The sequence below is a fragment of the Malus domestica genome, chromosome 06, assembly GCF_042453785.1.
Source record: "Malus domestica chromosome 06, GDT2T_hap1".
Lineage (NCBI taxonomy): Eukaryota > Viridiplantae > Streptophyta > Magnoliopsida > Rosales > Rosaceae > Malus > Malus domestica.
In genome coordinates this window covers 24,830,931-24,849,230 of record NC_091666.1, presented here as the reverse complement: position 1 = coordinate 24,849,230, position 18,300 = coordinate 24,830,931, and the positions used below count along the sequence as shown (strand labels likewise).

The 18,300-nt window shown below is 35.4% G+C and overlaps 1 protein-coding gene and 1 long non-coding RNA gene across 3 annotated transcripts; both read right to left on the bottom strand.

Moving 5' to 3' along the window:
• Window positions 1-223: 223 nt before the first annotated feature.
• Window positions 224-7,873, bottom strand: LOC108170421 (uncharacterized). 2 transcript variants are annotated; one of them, XR_003773977.2, is made up of 6 exons: window positions 7,605-7,873; window positions 7,165-7,201; window positions 4,583-4,662; window positions 2,876-3,844; window positions 1,900-1,986; window positions 224-529 (listed from the first exon to the last, which is right to left on the bottom strand). It is a non-coding gene; the product is annotated as an uncharacterized lncRNA (long non-coding RNA). The 2 variants fall into 2 exon arrangements; XR_003773978.2 differs by having other exon boundaries at window positions 2,876-3,837.
• Window positions 7,874-9,936: 2,063 nt separating this feature from the next.
• LOC103437467 (GDSL esterase/lipase At5g41890) lies at window positions 9,937-12,323 on the bottom strand. Its single transcript, XM_008375934.4, has 5 exons — window positions 11,937-12,323; window positions 11,198-11,328; window positions 10,880-11,122; window positions 10,374-10,632; window positions 9,937-10,261 (listed from the first exon to the last, which is right to left on the bottom strand). The coding sequence occupies exons 1-5, from the start codon at window positions 12,190-12,192 to the stop codon at window positions 10,023-10,025; spliced, it is 1,128 nt and encodes a 375-aa protein (XP_008374156.3). The 5' UTR covers window positions 12,193-12,323; the 3' UTR covers window positions 9,937-10,022.
• Between the last annotated feature and the right edge of the window lie 5,977 nt (window positions 12,324-18,300).

The following is an 18,300-nucleotide window of genomic DNA, read 5'->3' as shown; positions in this document are numbered from 1 at the left end:
GAAAGAATCAGACAAAATCTCATATTTAAAATCAAAGATCAAAGCTGCCTAAATACCAAACTATTCATTAAAAAGACTTAAAACTTAAAAATTAGATGAGTACATCACTGAGTTTTGTAAGATCATCTATGTAGAGAAAACGTTTAGAACTAAATTTATTAAAGTAACTGATATATTGTGATAGAGCATGAGAGAAACAACATAAATATCTTAGCAGAATGAGTGGATATCAAGGAGAATTAGATTTATTCAATTTCGATACAAAGAAAATGAATTAATGCAAGTACAACATTTGTGCACATTGAGAATGAAATTAACTAATTAACTTACTAACCCCTACTGTAAATTTCACACCTATGCTAAAAACGGATTTTGTAACCAATATCCCAAAAATGGGGCAAAAGGAAAGAAAAAAAACCTTTGTATGGTATACTACAGCGTTATCTGTGTAACCAAACTCAACCCAGCAACCTCCTTGTAAACTTGGAAATCTGTTTACAGATTTTATGGCTGCAGAAGAAATTATATCCTGCAGCATTAATATCATTAAGACTTAAGTATTTTTCCCAAGTGAATACACATGAAAAGTATCAAAGAGAGAGAAAGAAGAAAAAATTATCAAAATAAGAACTACACCCGTGTCCCATAATTTGGGCATATAGATATTTTGCTACCGAGGCAAAATTCTCAATAACCCAAGAATCAGCCTATCAGATTAAGAAATATTCATAAGGGAAAAAGTAAGCTTAAATAGGATTTCATATATATGAACTCACTTTTTGACAATTAATTATTCATCCTATTACCAAATAGTTATTGGAAATGGTTTAAGTTATAAAACCTGACTCTTATCAAATAGCTGGGATCAAATCTCAAGAAAATTCATTCCCAGAAGTCATTTCTACGCAAGAGTTGTTTCCATGCTTTTTCACCTGGGTTTTCATTTCGAGTTCAATTTTTTAAGTAAAAATTTATACCACCCGCATCTACAATGGTAAAAACTAAGAAGGTAGGCACACATCTTAATCAAAGTGAAAAATGATGTCTAAGGATTATATGTAGCATATTTCAGCTAATGATACAACAGCCTCTGAAATCCGTGTTGCAAATTTGGCTATTCAAAAGCCTCTGAATGTATAGCCTAAATCAGCATCACACTATTAAATCACGCTATTAAATCGGAATAGAAACATTGAAAAACATATGAACTGATGCCCAAGTTTGATTAATCCAACATTAATAGCAACCTAATTCAACATTAAGAGTTGATAAGACAGTACATAAATCCCAACTCACAAACGCCCCAAATTTGAACAAAACAAAGATGCCAGATATGGAACCCAAAGAACTCATCAGGAAGCCTTGGCTTTCCTGGGTAAGAAATTCTTCAAATCAAAGCAAAAAACCTAAAGATGGTTACCTGAATTCAATAAAAATTAAAATATAATTACTCTTAAGCATGCTTTTTTTTTTCAGGAATCAGAAAAACTTGAAAATATCCCAAACAGTTTCTTACACCTCATGTATTCAATAGAGCTTGAATTTCTAAAGGGACAACTTGAAATCATATATGTAAGAGTTGTGTTCCCTCAGGCAGATAAAACTGAGAAAGACAAATCTTTCCAAAATCCTAATAACTTTAAATATTATCAATTTCCCAACAAAATACATTGGTTCCAACACTAACAACATAAAAACTTTTAAAATTGCAATCTAAACTAATGTTTGCTCTCTTCCTCTCCCTGTCTGTATTCCCTCTGTCACATAAAAGGTAGAAACACAAAGCTTTCTAAAATTCCAACAACTCCTCTCATTTCTTCCCAAAAAATACAAATCCATTTTAATCCGACAATTATCAGTGCATCTCCAAACTGGAAAAAAGCAGGACAGAAAACGTACCCAAAATATAACAGCAGCATCACAGGTGCTTCAAAATAGTCACACCTTACTTTCTAACTCATTCGTATACTTGACTTTCTTTTCCTTCTACCTCAGAGCAAATTGTGTATTAGTTAAAGACCACAAAATCAAAATACTGGAAAGCCACAATTTACAACCCAAGCATATAAGATTAAGAAAAATCAGGCAAAAAATAGCTACACAGACCAAATAAAATCCACAAAACTAAGCCAAATGTAATCTGTAAAGATTTGGCACAACACAGAGACCAATTTCCCCTAGTTTAATTTTGATAAATGCAAAATGATCACAAATAACTCACTCAAAATTAGGAAAGCAAAAAAACCTAAAAACAACAAAATCAAAGCCTCAGAATCTGAACAAAATGAAGAACAAAAATCGCAAACCACATAAGCAAAATTATTGAAAATAAAAATTCAACATGCATTAAAGCCAACAATAATCGGCAAAAGAAAGGAAATCAATTAGGAAAAAACGTTTTCGTTTCGAAATTCACCAATTTGATCCTCTTAGCAACGACTAATTGGAATCGGCAACGTGGAAACACCGAATTTTGATCATTTAATCTCCAGGTCAGTGACCCAAGGAGCAGAACCAAGCCTCAGAAAATTGACTTCAGCCGGTTTCTATCGTTTGACACACGCGGAAGCCAGAATCAGAAAGGCAACACAAATTGAGAGACAGCAGTGGAATGGAAACAAAATAGAAAGAAAAGAGAAAGAAAATCAAAACTGCCAATTGAACCCATAAAAACCCATGACATGATGTAATTAAATATTTTACCCCAAAAAAGATTAAAATCTAAGCATAGAAACAAAATACCTAATATTATAAAAACAAAATTCATGTACAAAAACCATCCAAAATTCATACGCAAAAAGCATCTGAACATTGAAAACCACCAAGAAAAAATTAAAACAACGATACCAAAGAAGTAAACAAAAAAAAAACTCACCCAGGACTGTAGACCTCTGACACAAAAAAATTGATTCTGATAAATCCAAAAAAGGAACAAAATTCGTAGCGAATGAGGGATTTTGAACGCAAGAAATTTGTAGCAACCAAACTTTTTTCCAGCAACCAAAAATAGGCTCACTGATTTCGCACAGATAATTTGGGAGAGAGATGAAAAGATGAGAGAGCAGTTTGAGGTAGGTAGAAAATTGATGAGAACGGCGAGAAAATAAACCAAATCCCTCAACAGGCGAGATAAAAAAGGCCTAGGACTTTTCGGGCAGCTGAAGACAGCCCACCTAGTGGGGGCAAAAATGACATTTAACTGTACAAACCAATTCAGCAGCACCTAAACCCTAAACAAATCAAGGGCATTTCCGCCCTTTTACTATTTCTGAACAGTGCTAAAACTCAACTAAGTTTTAGTATATATAACTAGCAACGGTGCCCGTGCGTTGCTGCGGGATTAGAAATTTATTCAAACTTATGCAAATTCATTCACTTCATAAGCAATGTTTGAGAGAAGAACTGAGCATTACAAATAAAAAGTATAATGAAAATTTAACTTGACAAAGAGACATCAATGATCTGGCTCAATTCATCATTCAAGACTTGGTCGAACTGTGATTCACTCAATCTATCCCTAAACAAAAGAAAACCAAACCAAGTTCAGCAAGAATTATGCCCGATCTTTGTGAAACTATATAATGAATGATACAACATTGTTAATTAAACAAACATAGACTGAAGCTGATCTTAAAATTCATTTAAAAGGGAAGTGGCAAATATCGTTCGCTTGAGATGCTAACTTAATGTTTCATCATTCAAATGATATTGCTTTTGAACCAAAGTATGTGGAAAAAAGAGTGGAAATCTGATTAACAATTACCACTTCCAGTGGTACCGCGCTGCTAAGTTTTACTCTTTAAATCTCCAACAAATAAGCTCCTCTGTAATTTTTGCCTGAGCACTAAAATAAAAAAATTGGTACATAGATGAAGAGTTAAGACTACCTACCATAAATGAATTGAGAACTACAATAATGTGACAATCCGCATGTATAACCTATGCGTCCATCATTATAGGTTTAATCAGAAATACCATATTTTTAAAATCATGGATGATTCAATTTTAACCTTAAAACCGAGACCATCTCCGGTTCTTGGCAAATCAAATTTCAATCAATAGCCACACATGTGAAATATGCGTTTGAAAGATGTAAAAATGGTATCACAAAACATTAACATTATTGAGAACAGAGAGGTTAGAAAAAACAATCAAACAGTTGGTATTTGGCGGCAAAACTTAAAAACCAAAAATACACTTTAACGTCCTAGAGAGAACATAATTGTTAGCAAAACGTAGAATATTGAAAGAATATTGTGATAGTCACGAAATAAGTTTATGGGTTTGCTAATATTGATTTATTAGGTTCTTGTCTCAATTTATCATTTTCTGTTAAATTGAAAGTGTAAACATTTAGGTCCTCACCAAGAAAAAAGCAATTAATTGATGCTAAATACAAAACCGGCTAACCTTGAAATATAAACCAGAGAAACTAATTGAAATAATCAAATCCCAATTTCAATTTCAAAGGTAGATAAGAGTCACACAAAGGTGTGGCATATGACTATAGACCATAATGAAGCTACTTTTATAGTTATTTACTTCCTTACATGATAATTAAGGTCTAGGTAAGCTTCTATACCTTTTTAGTAGCAATTAACTCTGCTTCCAAGGCATCCACCCGACAAACAACAACATTTGGCCATTCCAAAGGGAGTCCTCCTGCAAAATCCTTAAAACAACTCAATCAAAATGAATGTAGAATGAAAGTGTCACAGCCCGTCCCGAGATTCTATTTATTGAGGCTATGAAATGACGAAAGTACCCTTGACGGTTACTAAGGTATGTGTGTGGCATGTTTTGAATAATGCATATTTTCCCAAGTTTTGGAAAATTTAAGTTGGATTAAAGGATGTGTGTATATTTGTGTGGTTAGGGAATTAAAGAGTGAATTGTTTTGGGTGGACCACACACACACACACAGGACAAACCCTTTCCTTCCCCGTGCTCTCTTTCTTCCCTCTCAGTTTCTCTCTCTCTCTCTCGAACCGTACGGACAAGAACCCAAAATCCCTCAAAACATCACGGATCGACGTCAATAAGGTGAGTTTCTTCATCCTTGCAACCTTCTGAGTTGAATGGTATCATTTTTGGAACTTAGAACCTTCGAAATCACGTGAAATCCGAACCCTAGTTTGATGTCATTGTTCATGCACACGTGAATTGTTGATTTTCAGGGAATTCTAAGCTTACAGGGAGCTTAGTGAGGTCCCAAGGAAGCTCAAAGTACTTAGTTTGAAGGTTTTGGACGTCGGGATTGTAGGGTTCGAAGTTGGCCGGTTTTCTTGGTTTTTCTTTGGTGAGATTTCGTAATTTTTAGAGCCTTAAACTAGTACAACGTGATTCTACATGCTTAGGGCTTCATTTTGATATAAAAAGCATAGAAAATGGTGGAGAAATGACGGAGAACAAGGAGATTGAAAAATCTCCAGTTTTCCGACGACCGGCAAAACCAGTCCGGCGACTGGAGGAAGAAGGTGACGCGCGTGCGGCCTCGAAATTTTTTTCTAAAAATACCTCGACGTCCGTGACGTCGAGTAGTTCACTGTGGTATATTCATATACCCAAATTGAGCATCGTATGAGAAGTTATTTCGAATTGTCGGTTATGTGCTTTAATTAACGTTTTTATAGTTGTTTCGTATATAGGTGATACCTATCCCGAGGACGAGCGCATTCAAGGACGTCACGGGGGTTATGACCCTTCGACTTATCAGTGAGTGGGCATTTATTTTCTGTTATTACCTATATACTACTGAATTTCCCAGAAATTGAATTTAAATGAAAGTATGTTTTAAAATGCCATGCATGCATATTATGAATTATATGAATTAGTAATTGATGCATATATATGTGAAATGGTGCTGTGGACGCACATGTGAGTATCAGGTGAGTTTATGTTATTCATGTGAACTATTGATGATGTGAATTGTGTTGAGAGCTTATAACCTGCACCTTTGGTGTTAGTGCTTATATTATTCACCCCGCACCACACACTCACCTTGGATCCAAGTAGGTGCATGTCGTACAGACCATAAGAGGGTTTCGACATGTCGTACAGACCATAGAGTGGTTCCGACTGTAGGTGATTTTAGATTATTATACAACTGTTGATGTGAGAAGCACTAGAGCGTATTCTTACACCTTTCTTATCGTACAAACTACTTCAGGTAGTTCCGATTTATGTGCAGAGTAGCGCTGTACAGGTCACTGCGGTGACTCCGGTTGGATTGGATATTGAGTTTTAGAATTAACCGTACAGGACTAACTGCAGGGTCTCCGGTTGATTCATTATTTCACTTGTTATATTGATGCATCCTTATTCTGTTATTGACATTTTCGCATGGCATACTTTCTGATTTTTGATAAAGAATTGTGATTTGAGATATATATGAAGATTATATGCATATTATGTTATTTTCTGGGAAAGTATACAGGTTTTATAGCGAGGGGTTAGAAATGTTTTCAAAAGGCTTTGTTTTACTGACCCACTCAATTTTGTTTTGCGCCCCTCCAGGTTCTAGTTAGCAGCGTTGGTGGCCCACGAGGATTCCCACGGCATTCTGACAGACTACTCATGTAGGACTCACCTTCGGGTGTTGTAATTTAGTAATGTTCCTACTTGACTGCACCTAGTTCTTATGCTCTGAATATGTGTGTTTCACACTTAAACTTACTCTAGCATGCTAGTTGGATATTATTGCTAGTATTTAGTTTTTATTTCTTCGTATTTCTCTTATCTACTGCTTCCACGTCGCACTTTTGGTTACATCACGCTCATGTGACGGCCAACACGTCTTGATTCTAGAATCGGGGTGTGTCAGAAAGTCAAAAGTAAAATCAAAATGAATGTAGAATCAAAATAAAACACTGGATTTAACACTATAGAGTCTAAAAACTGAAAGGGTTAAAATAGTCCAACTTCGAACTGATTACCTGAGTAAATGTTGAGTGGTGAAATCCGTGAAGTGTAAGATTGTGAATTTAGGACAATAAGATTGTGAATTTAGGACAATAAATTGTATACCAGTATACCACTCAAATAGAAGGAGATCGAAAGCAAAAAAACAAGAAATAAAAAACAGTTAGTAACAAAACTAACACAAAACTGACCCAACAAAATTGTTAATATATTAAAAACTAAATATTTCAACAAATTATATACCTTCAGCAAAACCCCAAAATAAGAACACCAGAGTTTCCTGAAAGCAAAAAAAGAAATAAATCAGACAGCCACACACAGCATCCGAGCACACAAACAAAACCCCCAAGATTATAAAAAGAAATTTAAATACAAAATCCATCTATAAATCGAAAACAACCAAAAAAAAAATTAAATAAGACACACTGAGAAAGAAGAAAAACTCAGCAGGGGACTCTAGGTTATGTGGGTAAGAAATGGATTTCGATCAATTAAGAAAAAGGGCAAAAACTTCTAGCAGCTCAACGATTTCCAAGGAAAAGTAAATTAATTTCTAACAGAAAACAGAAAAAATAAAGTACATGCATAAAATCAAACATATCAACTTCCACACTAATCCAAAGCACAATTAATTGCATGAATATTAAAATCAACATGCAAATAATGAGATTGAATGTTCGAACCTGAACAGAACAACGAAATTGACGGCGGCGCGAGCATGGCTGAGATCACGGGCGGTAATTCCATAGAAGCACATGCTGACCTCGCCGGGTTCTATCGGCCTGCCGATCTGGAGAATGATGGCAACACTAAACAACAAGTAAAATAGCGATGCGGGAGAGAAAAAAAACCTAGGTTCCAAAATACCCAAAAGGTGAGAATGGCGAGAGAGAAGCGAAATCGAGAAGAAGTCGAACTGAAAGGCCATCGATGATGGATGCGTGGGCTAGAAGTGACGGAATCGAACCACACAAACAAAGGATGATCAATGCATGGCAATAAGGGGTATAACAGATATTTAACTGTGCAAAGCAGCAGCTAAACGGCTAAGGAAACAAAAAACCCAAGGGCATTTCCGCCCTTTTACTATAGCTGAACAGTGTTAAAACTCAACTGAGTTTTAGTATATATAATGTATTTACTTATTTGTAAATTTCCAATTCAGTTTATACATATTTTCTTTGGAGCAAGAAGTTTTTTGTTTTTGTTTATGTTCAACTATTTTACTTATGAAGCATTTCAATTGAATATATAAAAAAAAAAATACTGAGTTAAGCCTGTTCCACTCAATGTCATAATCTTTTGGTTAGAAGTTAAATAGCGCAATTTCATCACAGACACACCATTTACTAGCGGAAACTAGTAGTGGCACATTCGTAATCTTTAACTTTAGGTTCATATATAAGTTCCCAACCTACAACCAAAGCTAATGAAATTTTATTTGTCGAACAACCTACATAAACTGCACCCGAAACTGGCATCTCATAATACCCAACACCTTACATACCCTTTGCCAGATGAGGATCCTCTCCGGATCCTCTCCGGATCCTCTTTTTGGGGATCTTAGAGATCCTTACATCATAGTCGTTCATTAAATACCGCGCCGTCAATGTTTTTTTATATACTATTGTGTTTAATTTTAAATAAATAAATTTTAAATGATATTTGATCGCACGATGTACGATAAACAGTTAGGATATGAGGATCTCTAGGATCCCCACAACTTGGATCCGGATGGGATCCAAATCCTTCAATTTATATAAAAGTCAACGTTTTCTTAATGCTTAAACATGATGGGGTTTTAACGAAACACTTTTGGTACTGTTAACTTTTAACGAAAAACCATATTTTTACCTTTCATTTGTACTATTTACTACACCTTTATTTATCATCTTTAATTAAAACTAAAGTTTTTTTAGATTTTTTGTTAATTTTCCTTAAGAATAATATTTACCCAACAATAAACATGGGGAAATTATATCTTGATTTTCATATTATCTCAAAACATTGGGAAGGATAAACCAGTGTATTATAATATATATAAACACTGATTTCTGTGTTGCAGTTTGGTTTTGGAATCTCAGTGAGCTCCATTACTACAGGTGAAAGCCAAAGGTCTGCATGCAGGGCCCTGCAGTTTGACTAGTTAGTTTTCATTTATGTACGATTTGATGGACGATGGTACTTGGGGAAACAGAATTAGACTGTAATGGCATATATGGCCTGTCATATTTTTTAGAAGTAGTTTTGGTGTAAGAAAAACTCTCATTGATGAAGATGAATATAATATTAGGGAAGATATTAGGGAAGATGTTACAGAGAAAAGCTGATTATTTTTAATTTTATTCCTCAAAATTAGTCTCAGGGAGAGAGGGTCAACTTCTTTGGATTTCATTTATGCATCGGAAAAACTGATGCTAACGTTGACATTTGTAAATGAAGGCTTTCAATTTGAAATGATGCTTATTCTTTCGTCTTCTGTTTTTCTACAACCTTTAAAGTTCTTAAAGTTCTGGTGAGGTACTTCACTAGCCTTCTTCTTTTCTTTATATTGAATTTATCTAAGGTAGAAGTTTTTAGTGTCATTGTCATACTATTACAAAGTATTATTTAGGTATGTATAGAGTGAAATTTCAACTTCTTTTATGGTATCAGAGCATGTTAATAAATTTAACATCACTTAAAATGTGTTGTGTGTTCGGGTTTAAATGGCTCAACATGTGAGAGATGTGTTGAGAGTGAATCTCACATCAGAGAAGTATGAGACTTTGAATGTGCTTATAAGGAGTTTGACTACTTGGTATTATATAGTGGAATCTTAACTTCCTTTAACACAATCATTCATGTTTTAATGCGTGTATCTACACCTCATTTTATGAATTTTGACATTATAGTTTCCTTATATTTTAAGACATGAATTAATTCCAGTGGTGTGACCACCACATTAGTCATATACATTGTTATTTTAACGCAATGTTTGAACAATACTCATTCAATGATTGAACAATAGGATCATCCATAAATATTTTACTTCAATTCACTACCTACATTACAATCTTTTAATACAATTGTGCAGTAGGCCAGTTTCACTATGTCTCACACTAGGAGTTATAGTTGTAGAGCTCACGGATGTTAATGGGAGAGCTAATACTTTTATCTCCATCAAGTAACCCCTCTGCTATGATCATATTAGCAGCTTCTGTAGGATGATATGCATCCCAAAACACGTACTTCGATCGATCGTCACACAATGCAGAGCTTCTGCTTGCATCGCGGCTCTTAAAGCAAACAAACGGCGGAAAGTAACCTCCACAGCATGGTCCATTTGCATTCGCAAACCCTAGCAATATCAGATTCAAAAACCAAAAGAAAAATAGATCAATGACCTTGATCATATACTAAAAACGAATGGAAGGGTATGTCTACTTTTAAAACCCTAGTTACCAACCTACCATATTGATGATAATTTACTATGATCTTCGTGAAGATATCAAAGGAGTTTGCATAGACAAAGATCGCTTCAGGACCCAGCTCTTGGTTAATTTGATCCAAAACTCCATTAAGCTTCGTGTTGTAGCCTTGGATTAATTCATTCACCTCAGCAAAACACTGTCCACTTGGTAACAAATGGATGGCACGAATAAATGGTATGCATCCTATGGGTCCAACCCCTACCACAACGAACTTTCTAGCTCCCAGCTCGTGCAGTCGCTTCACAAATCAAAATATTAAGGTTAATTAGGGTAGTTTATTAAGCCTTTGCCATTATATTAGAGAGACGGACAGTGACTCTCTAAATTTGCGTTATATGACATGTGTAGTGGTTAATCACAAAAAATCTTGGTGTCACTAAAAGTTGAACAACTCAATACAATTCATATTTAAATTTGTCAATAATCTGATATGTGATTGCTGTATTCTTCAACATTTCAATTAGGTGATTGGTTTTAGACTGTACCTTAAGCTGTATGGTCAAGTTAGAGACCATGAAATCTTGGAACATGGAAGGAGAGACCTTGTCATCACCAAAAAATGGTATGGTCGGTTGGAAATAGTTGAGAACATCATTGGATCCAATTGTCACCGAGAAGATTGCCTTCTTTAAGAATTCCTTTGTTTTATTCTCTCCCATTATTTTCACCATGTCATATCTGCTTTCCTCAAAATTATTCACTTGCTCGCGCAGTGGGACTCTTCCAATCTGTATACAACAACTTCAGAATATTTTAAAAAAAAGTGTATATATTGTGATTAGTGCTAATTAAGTATTACTTACAAACAAAACTCCTGTTTCATCCAATATTCCTGAGGCTCCAGAAGCATAATTAATTCCTTTGAGGACTGAGTTTGCTCGAGTGTTTGGGGCTAGATAAGGTGGAGGAAATGACTTAGCACCAAGAGCTTGACCTGATGGCACCATGCAAATTAAGCTACAGTTAGTGTTAAAAATGGTTAACTAATTATGAATTGATAGTCAACAAACATCAATTTAAAAGTCAATTTAAATAAACTTCTGGGCCCTGTAAAAATAAACCTTGTAAACAATGGCTTCTGCATTATCACGTGACTCACTGAAATAAATAGCAAAAACTCATGTGACCCAATTTAAAACTCATGCAGTATGACTAAACTCCACTTAATCTTCTGAGTGTTTTGTCTTATTGGCTTAAGAGATGACTATTAAAACTCGTTGAGTTGATCATCAAAACGACAACTTCGTATATAAAATTTGCACTCAGAACTTCATTTATAAAATAGACTGATCGATGATACTGAACCAAAAGATCATCCGCGCTATATTAAATGACCGAAATTTGGTTGGCGGGCAATTAGCAACTAAGCTATAAGTGAACAGTATGAAAGCTACAAAAACCAATTAGCTGTGGAAATATTACTACCAAAACTGAAATTTCTAAAACTAGTAGCCATACCTCCAACTTCAAAACCCTTTTAAATGAGTAGTTATACCAAGTGAGGCTAAGTTGGTGGGATTAATAAACATTTAGTGCATTTACCTATAATGTCCGATATGGTTCGACCATTTGTGAATCGACCAGTTGGTTGACCACCAGAAGGCTTGAAATCTATTCCATAAGGAGGAGAATCAGCCTTTGAGAGTGTGAAAATGTAGTCATTGTTTCCTGCGTCCACTAGAGAATCTCCAAACACAAATGAAGTGAAAGCAAAACATGGAAAGGCACTCAAAAGCACAACAAAATTTGGGCAGATTGCACATAGAAGAAGGAAATGAGAAATCTTAGGGGCCTCCATGTTTCAATATTGTAGCAAGTTGGTTAATTATTTTTACTTTGATGGGTTATTATAGATGCTTTATTTGCATGTCCTTTTTTAGGAGAGATTTTTTTTGTTATCAATTCACCACTCGGCATGCATCTATTGGAAGGACCATTCACGTTTTTTAAAACAAGTATCAAAACGTCTATTGAATACTCAATGCCATTAGAATGGTTGGTGTCAAGAAAGTTTCTCCCCATTGATGTCACATGATCTCTGAATAGGTCTTTGTATCATTTTGGATGACTTAATTAATATTTGGAATTGGTCATGACCTAACTAGCCATGGTGGTTCCATAATTTATTCAGTTTGACTGATTTGGTGGGCTCTCACCAACTCTGTGCTGCAGAGAAGTAAAGTACCAAAATTAAATCCGCTGCCAAAGGGGATGCATATGACAAGACTGCGTTGGATTTATTATTATTTTTAGGAGATAATGATTTCGTATAGATATGTGGATAATATGATGCTTTTGATTTCTGTAGGGTCCCGTTAATCGTTCAACTGAGCCTGTTAAGTAGGCGATCCGGGCCGTTGAAATTTGATTTAATAGCTCGGATTGTCTGCTCAGCAGGCTCAGTATATATGGATCAGGAAGGTATTCGGTTCAATTATTTCCCTCATTTGGGTTACTCATAATTGAATCTCTCGGGACACGTTTATGTAAGAGTAATCGGAATAAAACAACGAAATTGAATTCCCATTACAAAATAATTTGGTGTTGACCAGATATTAGGGATAAAAAATTTGATAGGACTCACTTAAATTTAAGAATCCAACTCCAAAACTTAGAAATTGGATTCCATACAATTTGACAAGAATTGAATTCCGGGTTATTGAAAAAATCAGAATGGATTTTTCCTCCCTTTAGACTCTCACTTATTTCTAAAATTTCAAAATTGCCTTTCGCAATAACCCAACACTAAATTTTGTTTTCTCAGTAAAAAAAAAATCAAAAATAGAAAAATTAAGTTTTTCTCGCAAAATTAATTAGAAATAATTTTTTATATATATATAAAAAAAGATTTAGCATATAAAATAGGTTACTAGAATAGAAGTATTTTAGTAATTAAATTGATTTTCATTTTGATTCACATGAATTAGTAAACAACTTATATAGTTTAGTATTATTTCTACTCCAATTCTTGAAAATTTTAGTAAACAATTTCTGCATGAATCTGATTCTGATTCCACCCCATTCCAACTCATACTCAATTCAATTCTTTCTCAATTCATTCTTCTCATTATGATCATGAATTTGTAAATGAGTCATTGAAGATCTCAGTTGCAAGTGATACTAATTGCTAAAATGCTCATGTATGGTGTTAAAACATGGACGGAGTCTGGATTTGGTTTAATACGTATTTGTTCAGAATGTTACTTTTGTTCGCGGTGCCAAGAGATGACTCAAGAGAAAAAGACAATAGGCGCCATTGTTGGAGGCTGCCAACATACAATATTTGTGTTTTGAGTGAGTGTGAAAGTTGCCCATAAATCTGACTTCTTAACCAAATGATTTTGCATTGAGTGGGACGCTAGTGTGATTAAGTTATTTTTTATGCCTCGAGTGAACAATGACTTAAAATTCAGTGTAATTTCGTGTATACTTACATAATAAGTAAATAAAAGCAAAATGGAAACTAAAGCGAGAAACAGAGTACAATCCTTTAGTGATGAAAGTCAAGATTACAAACGTTTACAAAGTAAATTCTAGGCCAAAGAGCTGAGCTACATGACTTGAAATGTAAATTGACTGGCAATGTAATGAAAGCAATAAAACTTTAGCAAGCCATGAAAGATAAGATAATGCTAGAGGAGTCCATCGAGATCACTGGTATGAGATTGGACTTAGTACAAAACATATGCCTCTTAAATGAAATCAGGGTGGTTGGAATGGTACATCAACCAAATCATACCACAGGTTGGTAAAGTTGTAAAAGTTTTAGATCTCAGCGATCGTAGGCAGTGTTTGCTTCGAGGAAGGCTTTGAGATTGTAGTTGAAGGCAATTGAGTTTGTGCATATAAGAGTTGGATTGATTGAAGAATCACTCAAGGTTTTGTTTAATCGTAGAGATTAAACTTGACAAAGGTCCGAAGTTTGAAGGCCTGGATCTATTTATAGGTAGTGGAGAAGGAGAAACTTCGATTATATCAATGAGCTGGATCAGGACTAGATTGGCCATTTGACATTAACAATGACTGTAATTTCTAGTAGGTGACCTTTAGCTCAGTTTTTGTGGCGGTTCGCATGATCCAGTAGTAGCATTAACGTGTCAGATGACGCGTGCATATGCATTTAAGAATATTTCTAGGTCTAGTTGTTTGTGTGGTAGATGTGCCTTAGTGAGTACCTTAGGCCAAGTCCTTAGACAGGTTGGAATGTAGTGAAGTGGTCATCCGAGCCCTGGGATAAGATCCTGAATTGAGCTTCGAAGTTGGTGGGCCGAAGTTGTCAATGTGATGTGTATTGACTAGGTATATTACTATCTTTTCCAGTTGCTAGTCACTTATTGGGATAAAAGAAAAAGGTGAGGAAATAGTTGTTTTGCCAATGATATTGATGGCTGAAATTTTAATATTTACGAAAATCAAGATGAAATTTATAGAACGGGAAAGAAATCATAAATGAAAGTTATGAATTGTTCATTATAATTGGAATGGTGGAAAAACTATGGAGGTTTCTTCATTTACTGAATTATTGGTGGACATGGATTATAGAATGAGAATTTGAGTTCATTTAATATAAACGGAAATTTTAGATTGGTTTTAAATTCATCATTTTCATACAGTGATTATGGCTTGAAATTCTAATATTTATTTGGCCAATGATGGCGACGATGGGAATATATGAATATGACAAAAAATTTCTAATGTCTAGTATTGCTAGTGATTGTGGTCAGAAATTTTGAGAAAGAATCAAGGTAATGGCTATGTGTAGCCAAGATGGTAAATAGTTTTACTCATGATTGTGGTTCTTATGCTAGCATTTATCTAGCCAATGGTAGATATGGTTGGATAATCTGGTATTTATTTAGCCGACGAGGATTGTGGCTTGATGTTTGATATTTATTTTGCCAATGTGTATGGCTAGAATTTCTAATATTTATTCTGCCAATTAATGTGGCTGGAAATTTGAGTATAGATGTGAAAATCATGATAATTAATTCGTTGAATTATTTATTTGAGCTTGAATAAAATCCTAGACTGAAGTTATGATTTTATTAACTATAAATGGAATGGTGGGATTAGTTCTAAATCCCTTTTCGTTATCCGATGGTTGGAAATCTCAGGGACGAGATTTATTTTAATGGGGGTCGAATGTAATACCTTGAAAAATTGAAGTATATGAGTTTGATATTCATTATTATGAATATGTGGAGAAAATACAAAATAAATCGATTTATGGTTATGAAAATTTAATTGAGTAATTTTAAAATTTTGTTACCGGAATTTATTATAATTTACATTGTAAAATGTATCGATAAGTGGAAAAGATGAAAATGGCCCTAGTTGGTTTTACTTATATATGAGGACGTATTTTATACTCATACATATTAGATTATGTCTTGTTAAATTTGGGTAGAGCTTGGTCCTATGAGCGCATAGGCGCAAACCGTTCGTGAAAAGAAGTTATAACGAAAGAGTTATTAACATTTAAAGTCAAGGACATTTTGGTAAATTTACTTCAATTTAGAAGGCTCCAGAAAATCTGGAGTAATGAGTTGTGCCACGTGTGTGGCAGGGATGAGAGGAAAAGAAGAGCAAAGATAGATAGATGGACGGCTGAGAGGGAAATGAGAGAAGAGAAAGAAGAGAAAAGGGTGGAGAAATTGCCTAATTGGGGAGGGGGGGAGGAGGAAGGAGAGAAATGAGGGAGAATGAAGAAGAGAGGAACACAGACCCTTTTCGATCTGCCGACCCGACTTCATTTCTCTATTCCAGCCACCATTGATGATGGGGTCGGTGTCAAATTACTCCTCACTTCGAACCCAGTCGTTCCCTTTCCCATTTGCACCCGAAAAACTGAAGAAATTGGTGTAATTTTAAGAGAAACCGCACGATGGGTGCGACGGGTTTGACTTCGATTCGTCAAAACTTGAAGCTAAACCCTTCAATTACCACCACCTTTGGACTCTCCTTGAGGCCTGGAACAAAGCCCATGCATTGGTTGGGGCGTCAGGGTTGTTTTGGAGTCAAATCAAGAACACCCAAATCAGGGGTTTCCGGCGGTTCTAGGGTGATTTGAGGTATTTCTCGACCGAATTTGACTTCAGCCCAGGTATGAAAGTTGTTCCTCTCATTGAGCTCTACTTGCCTATAAAATTTGGTAATTTTTAAAGTTGATCGAAATTTAGGGTTTCCGTTTGTCGGAAACTGCCACCCACGGTGGCACGTGGCCAGTGTGCCGATGCTAATTGATATTCTAAATACAAATTTGGTATCCATTGGATGTGTTTTAATCATTAGAACTAATGTTGGATATTTCGTTTATTAGGAATATAATTGGAAATGGATTAAGATTGAATGGTGAACTACGAAAAGCTTGATCCCGTTCAATGGTACGTAGGCAGTCTAACAGGATTTAGATGCAACCTTAAAATAACCGAGATTAATCTTTATTGAAAATTAGAAAGAAGAAAAGGGATTGGGTGTTTGGTATAAAGTTTATGTGATGACCCGTCCCTAATTTTCTGTGTAATTTCTCCCCGAGTATGTGAATTGATATTTATGCCCTTGTTTGTAGGTAATGTGGATGTGTTTATTCATGCTTAAATCATTTTTCTCACTATTGTAATTACATAGTACTCATTATTACGAACGCGTGAGCGTGAGTCAGGCCCGAATTAGAGTTGTGATGGAAAAGTTACAATATGTTAAAGTGCGTTAAAAACGAGTAGTTTTATTCATGGGTGTATTAATTATTTAGTGTTGGAAACACTATTTTGGATAGATTTCGTCTGATCACCTTTGTACAGACCCTATCCATTTACGTCTTTAAAAATTTGTCCCATATGCACTCAAATCCCTCACATTCACTCATTTTCCCCCAAAACCCTCATTACCAATCAGAAACTCTCCTCGCATCTCTCCCCTAATCAGAAGTTGTCAGTCTCTCTCTCACCTTCTTTCTCTCACCTCACCTGAGCTCCCTCTTCTTTGCAATACTCATACTCACCATCAAAATTTACAGATCTAATCTACAAACTACACCATCGTACTCCTCACAACACTACGAACTCAGATGTACCTTCCGATTACGTTTTGACCGAGTCTTGGACGTTTAACTTGTAAGGCCCGACTCAGTGAGCTTTGGTTCGACGAGTTGTAGGTCGAGTCATGGTGTTTTGAAGGTTGCGGAAGTTTCTAGGCGACTCATCGAGGTCCTTAGACTAAGTTTGGAATGGAGTTGACACGAGCATGCACGAGTTCTAGAGACAAGTTTTTGGCCAAATCTTTCTAGCCATTTTCAAACCATTTTCCGTCCGTTTTTAGGCTTCCAAAAGGTATAGATTTATTCTCCAGGTCACGGGCTTCATTTCCATGTAAAGTTTGCTAAAAATGGTTGAGAAATGAGGAAGTTATTAAGGTTTGAAAATTTTCCAGAAACTGGCAAAAAATCCCCAGTTTACGGCGAACCAGACGGCGAAGCTTACTGGAGAAGACGAAGAATATTCCATCAAAGTTAACGAAATATTCTAACGATGTCAGGTAACATCGTTACTATTTAACAGAATATTCTGTTAGTTCTGATGGAATATTCCTAACGAAATATTTTAGGGTTCTGTTAGCTTTTGCAGTGCACGTGCCTGCGAATGGCCGTGCGTGTGGCCGTGGGTTGAACGACACGTCCGGCCTTCAGCTGGTGAGTGGTTGATAAGTACCGGTTCATGACTTCGAGTGGAACATTTTCGTATATTCAAACCTTTCGTTTGACCAAACTATGGGGAGTTATTCCTAGTTTTTAGTGTATGTCCTTATTAACTAATTAGTATTAGTTGTTTCGCATATAGGAAAGACTTACCTTAAGGACGTACGTGGACAAGAAAGGCTAGGGGGCTATGATCCTTCGACATACCAGTGA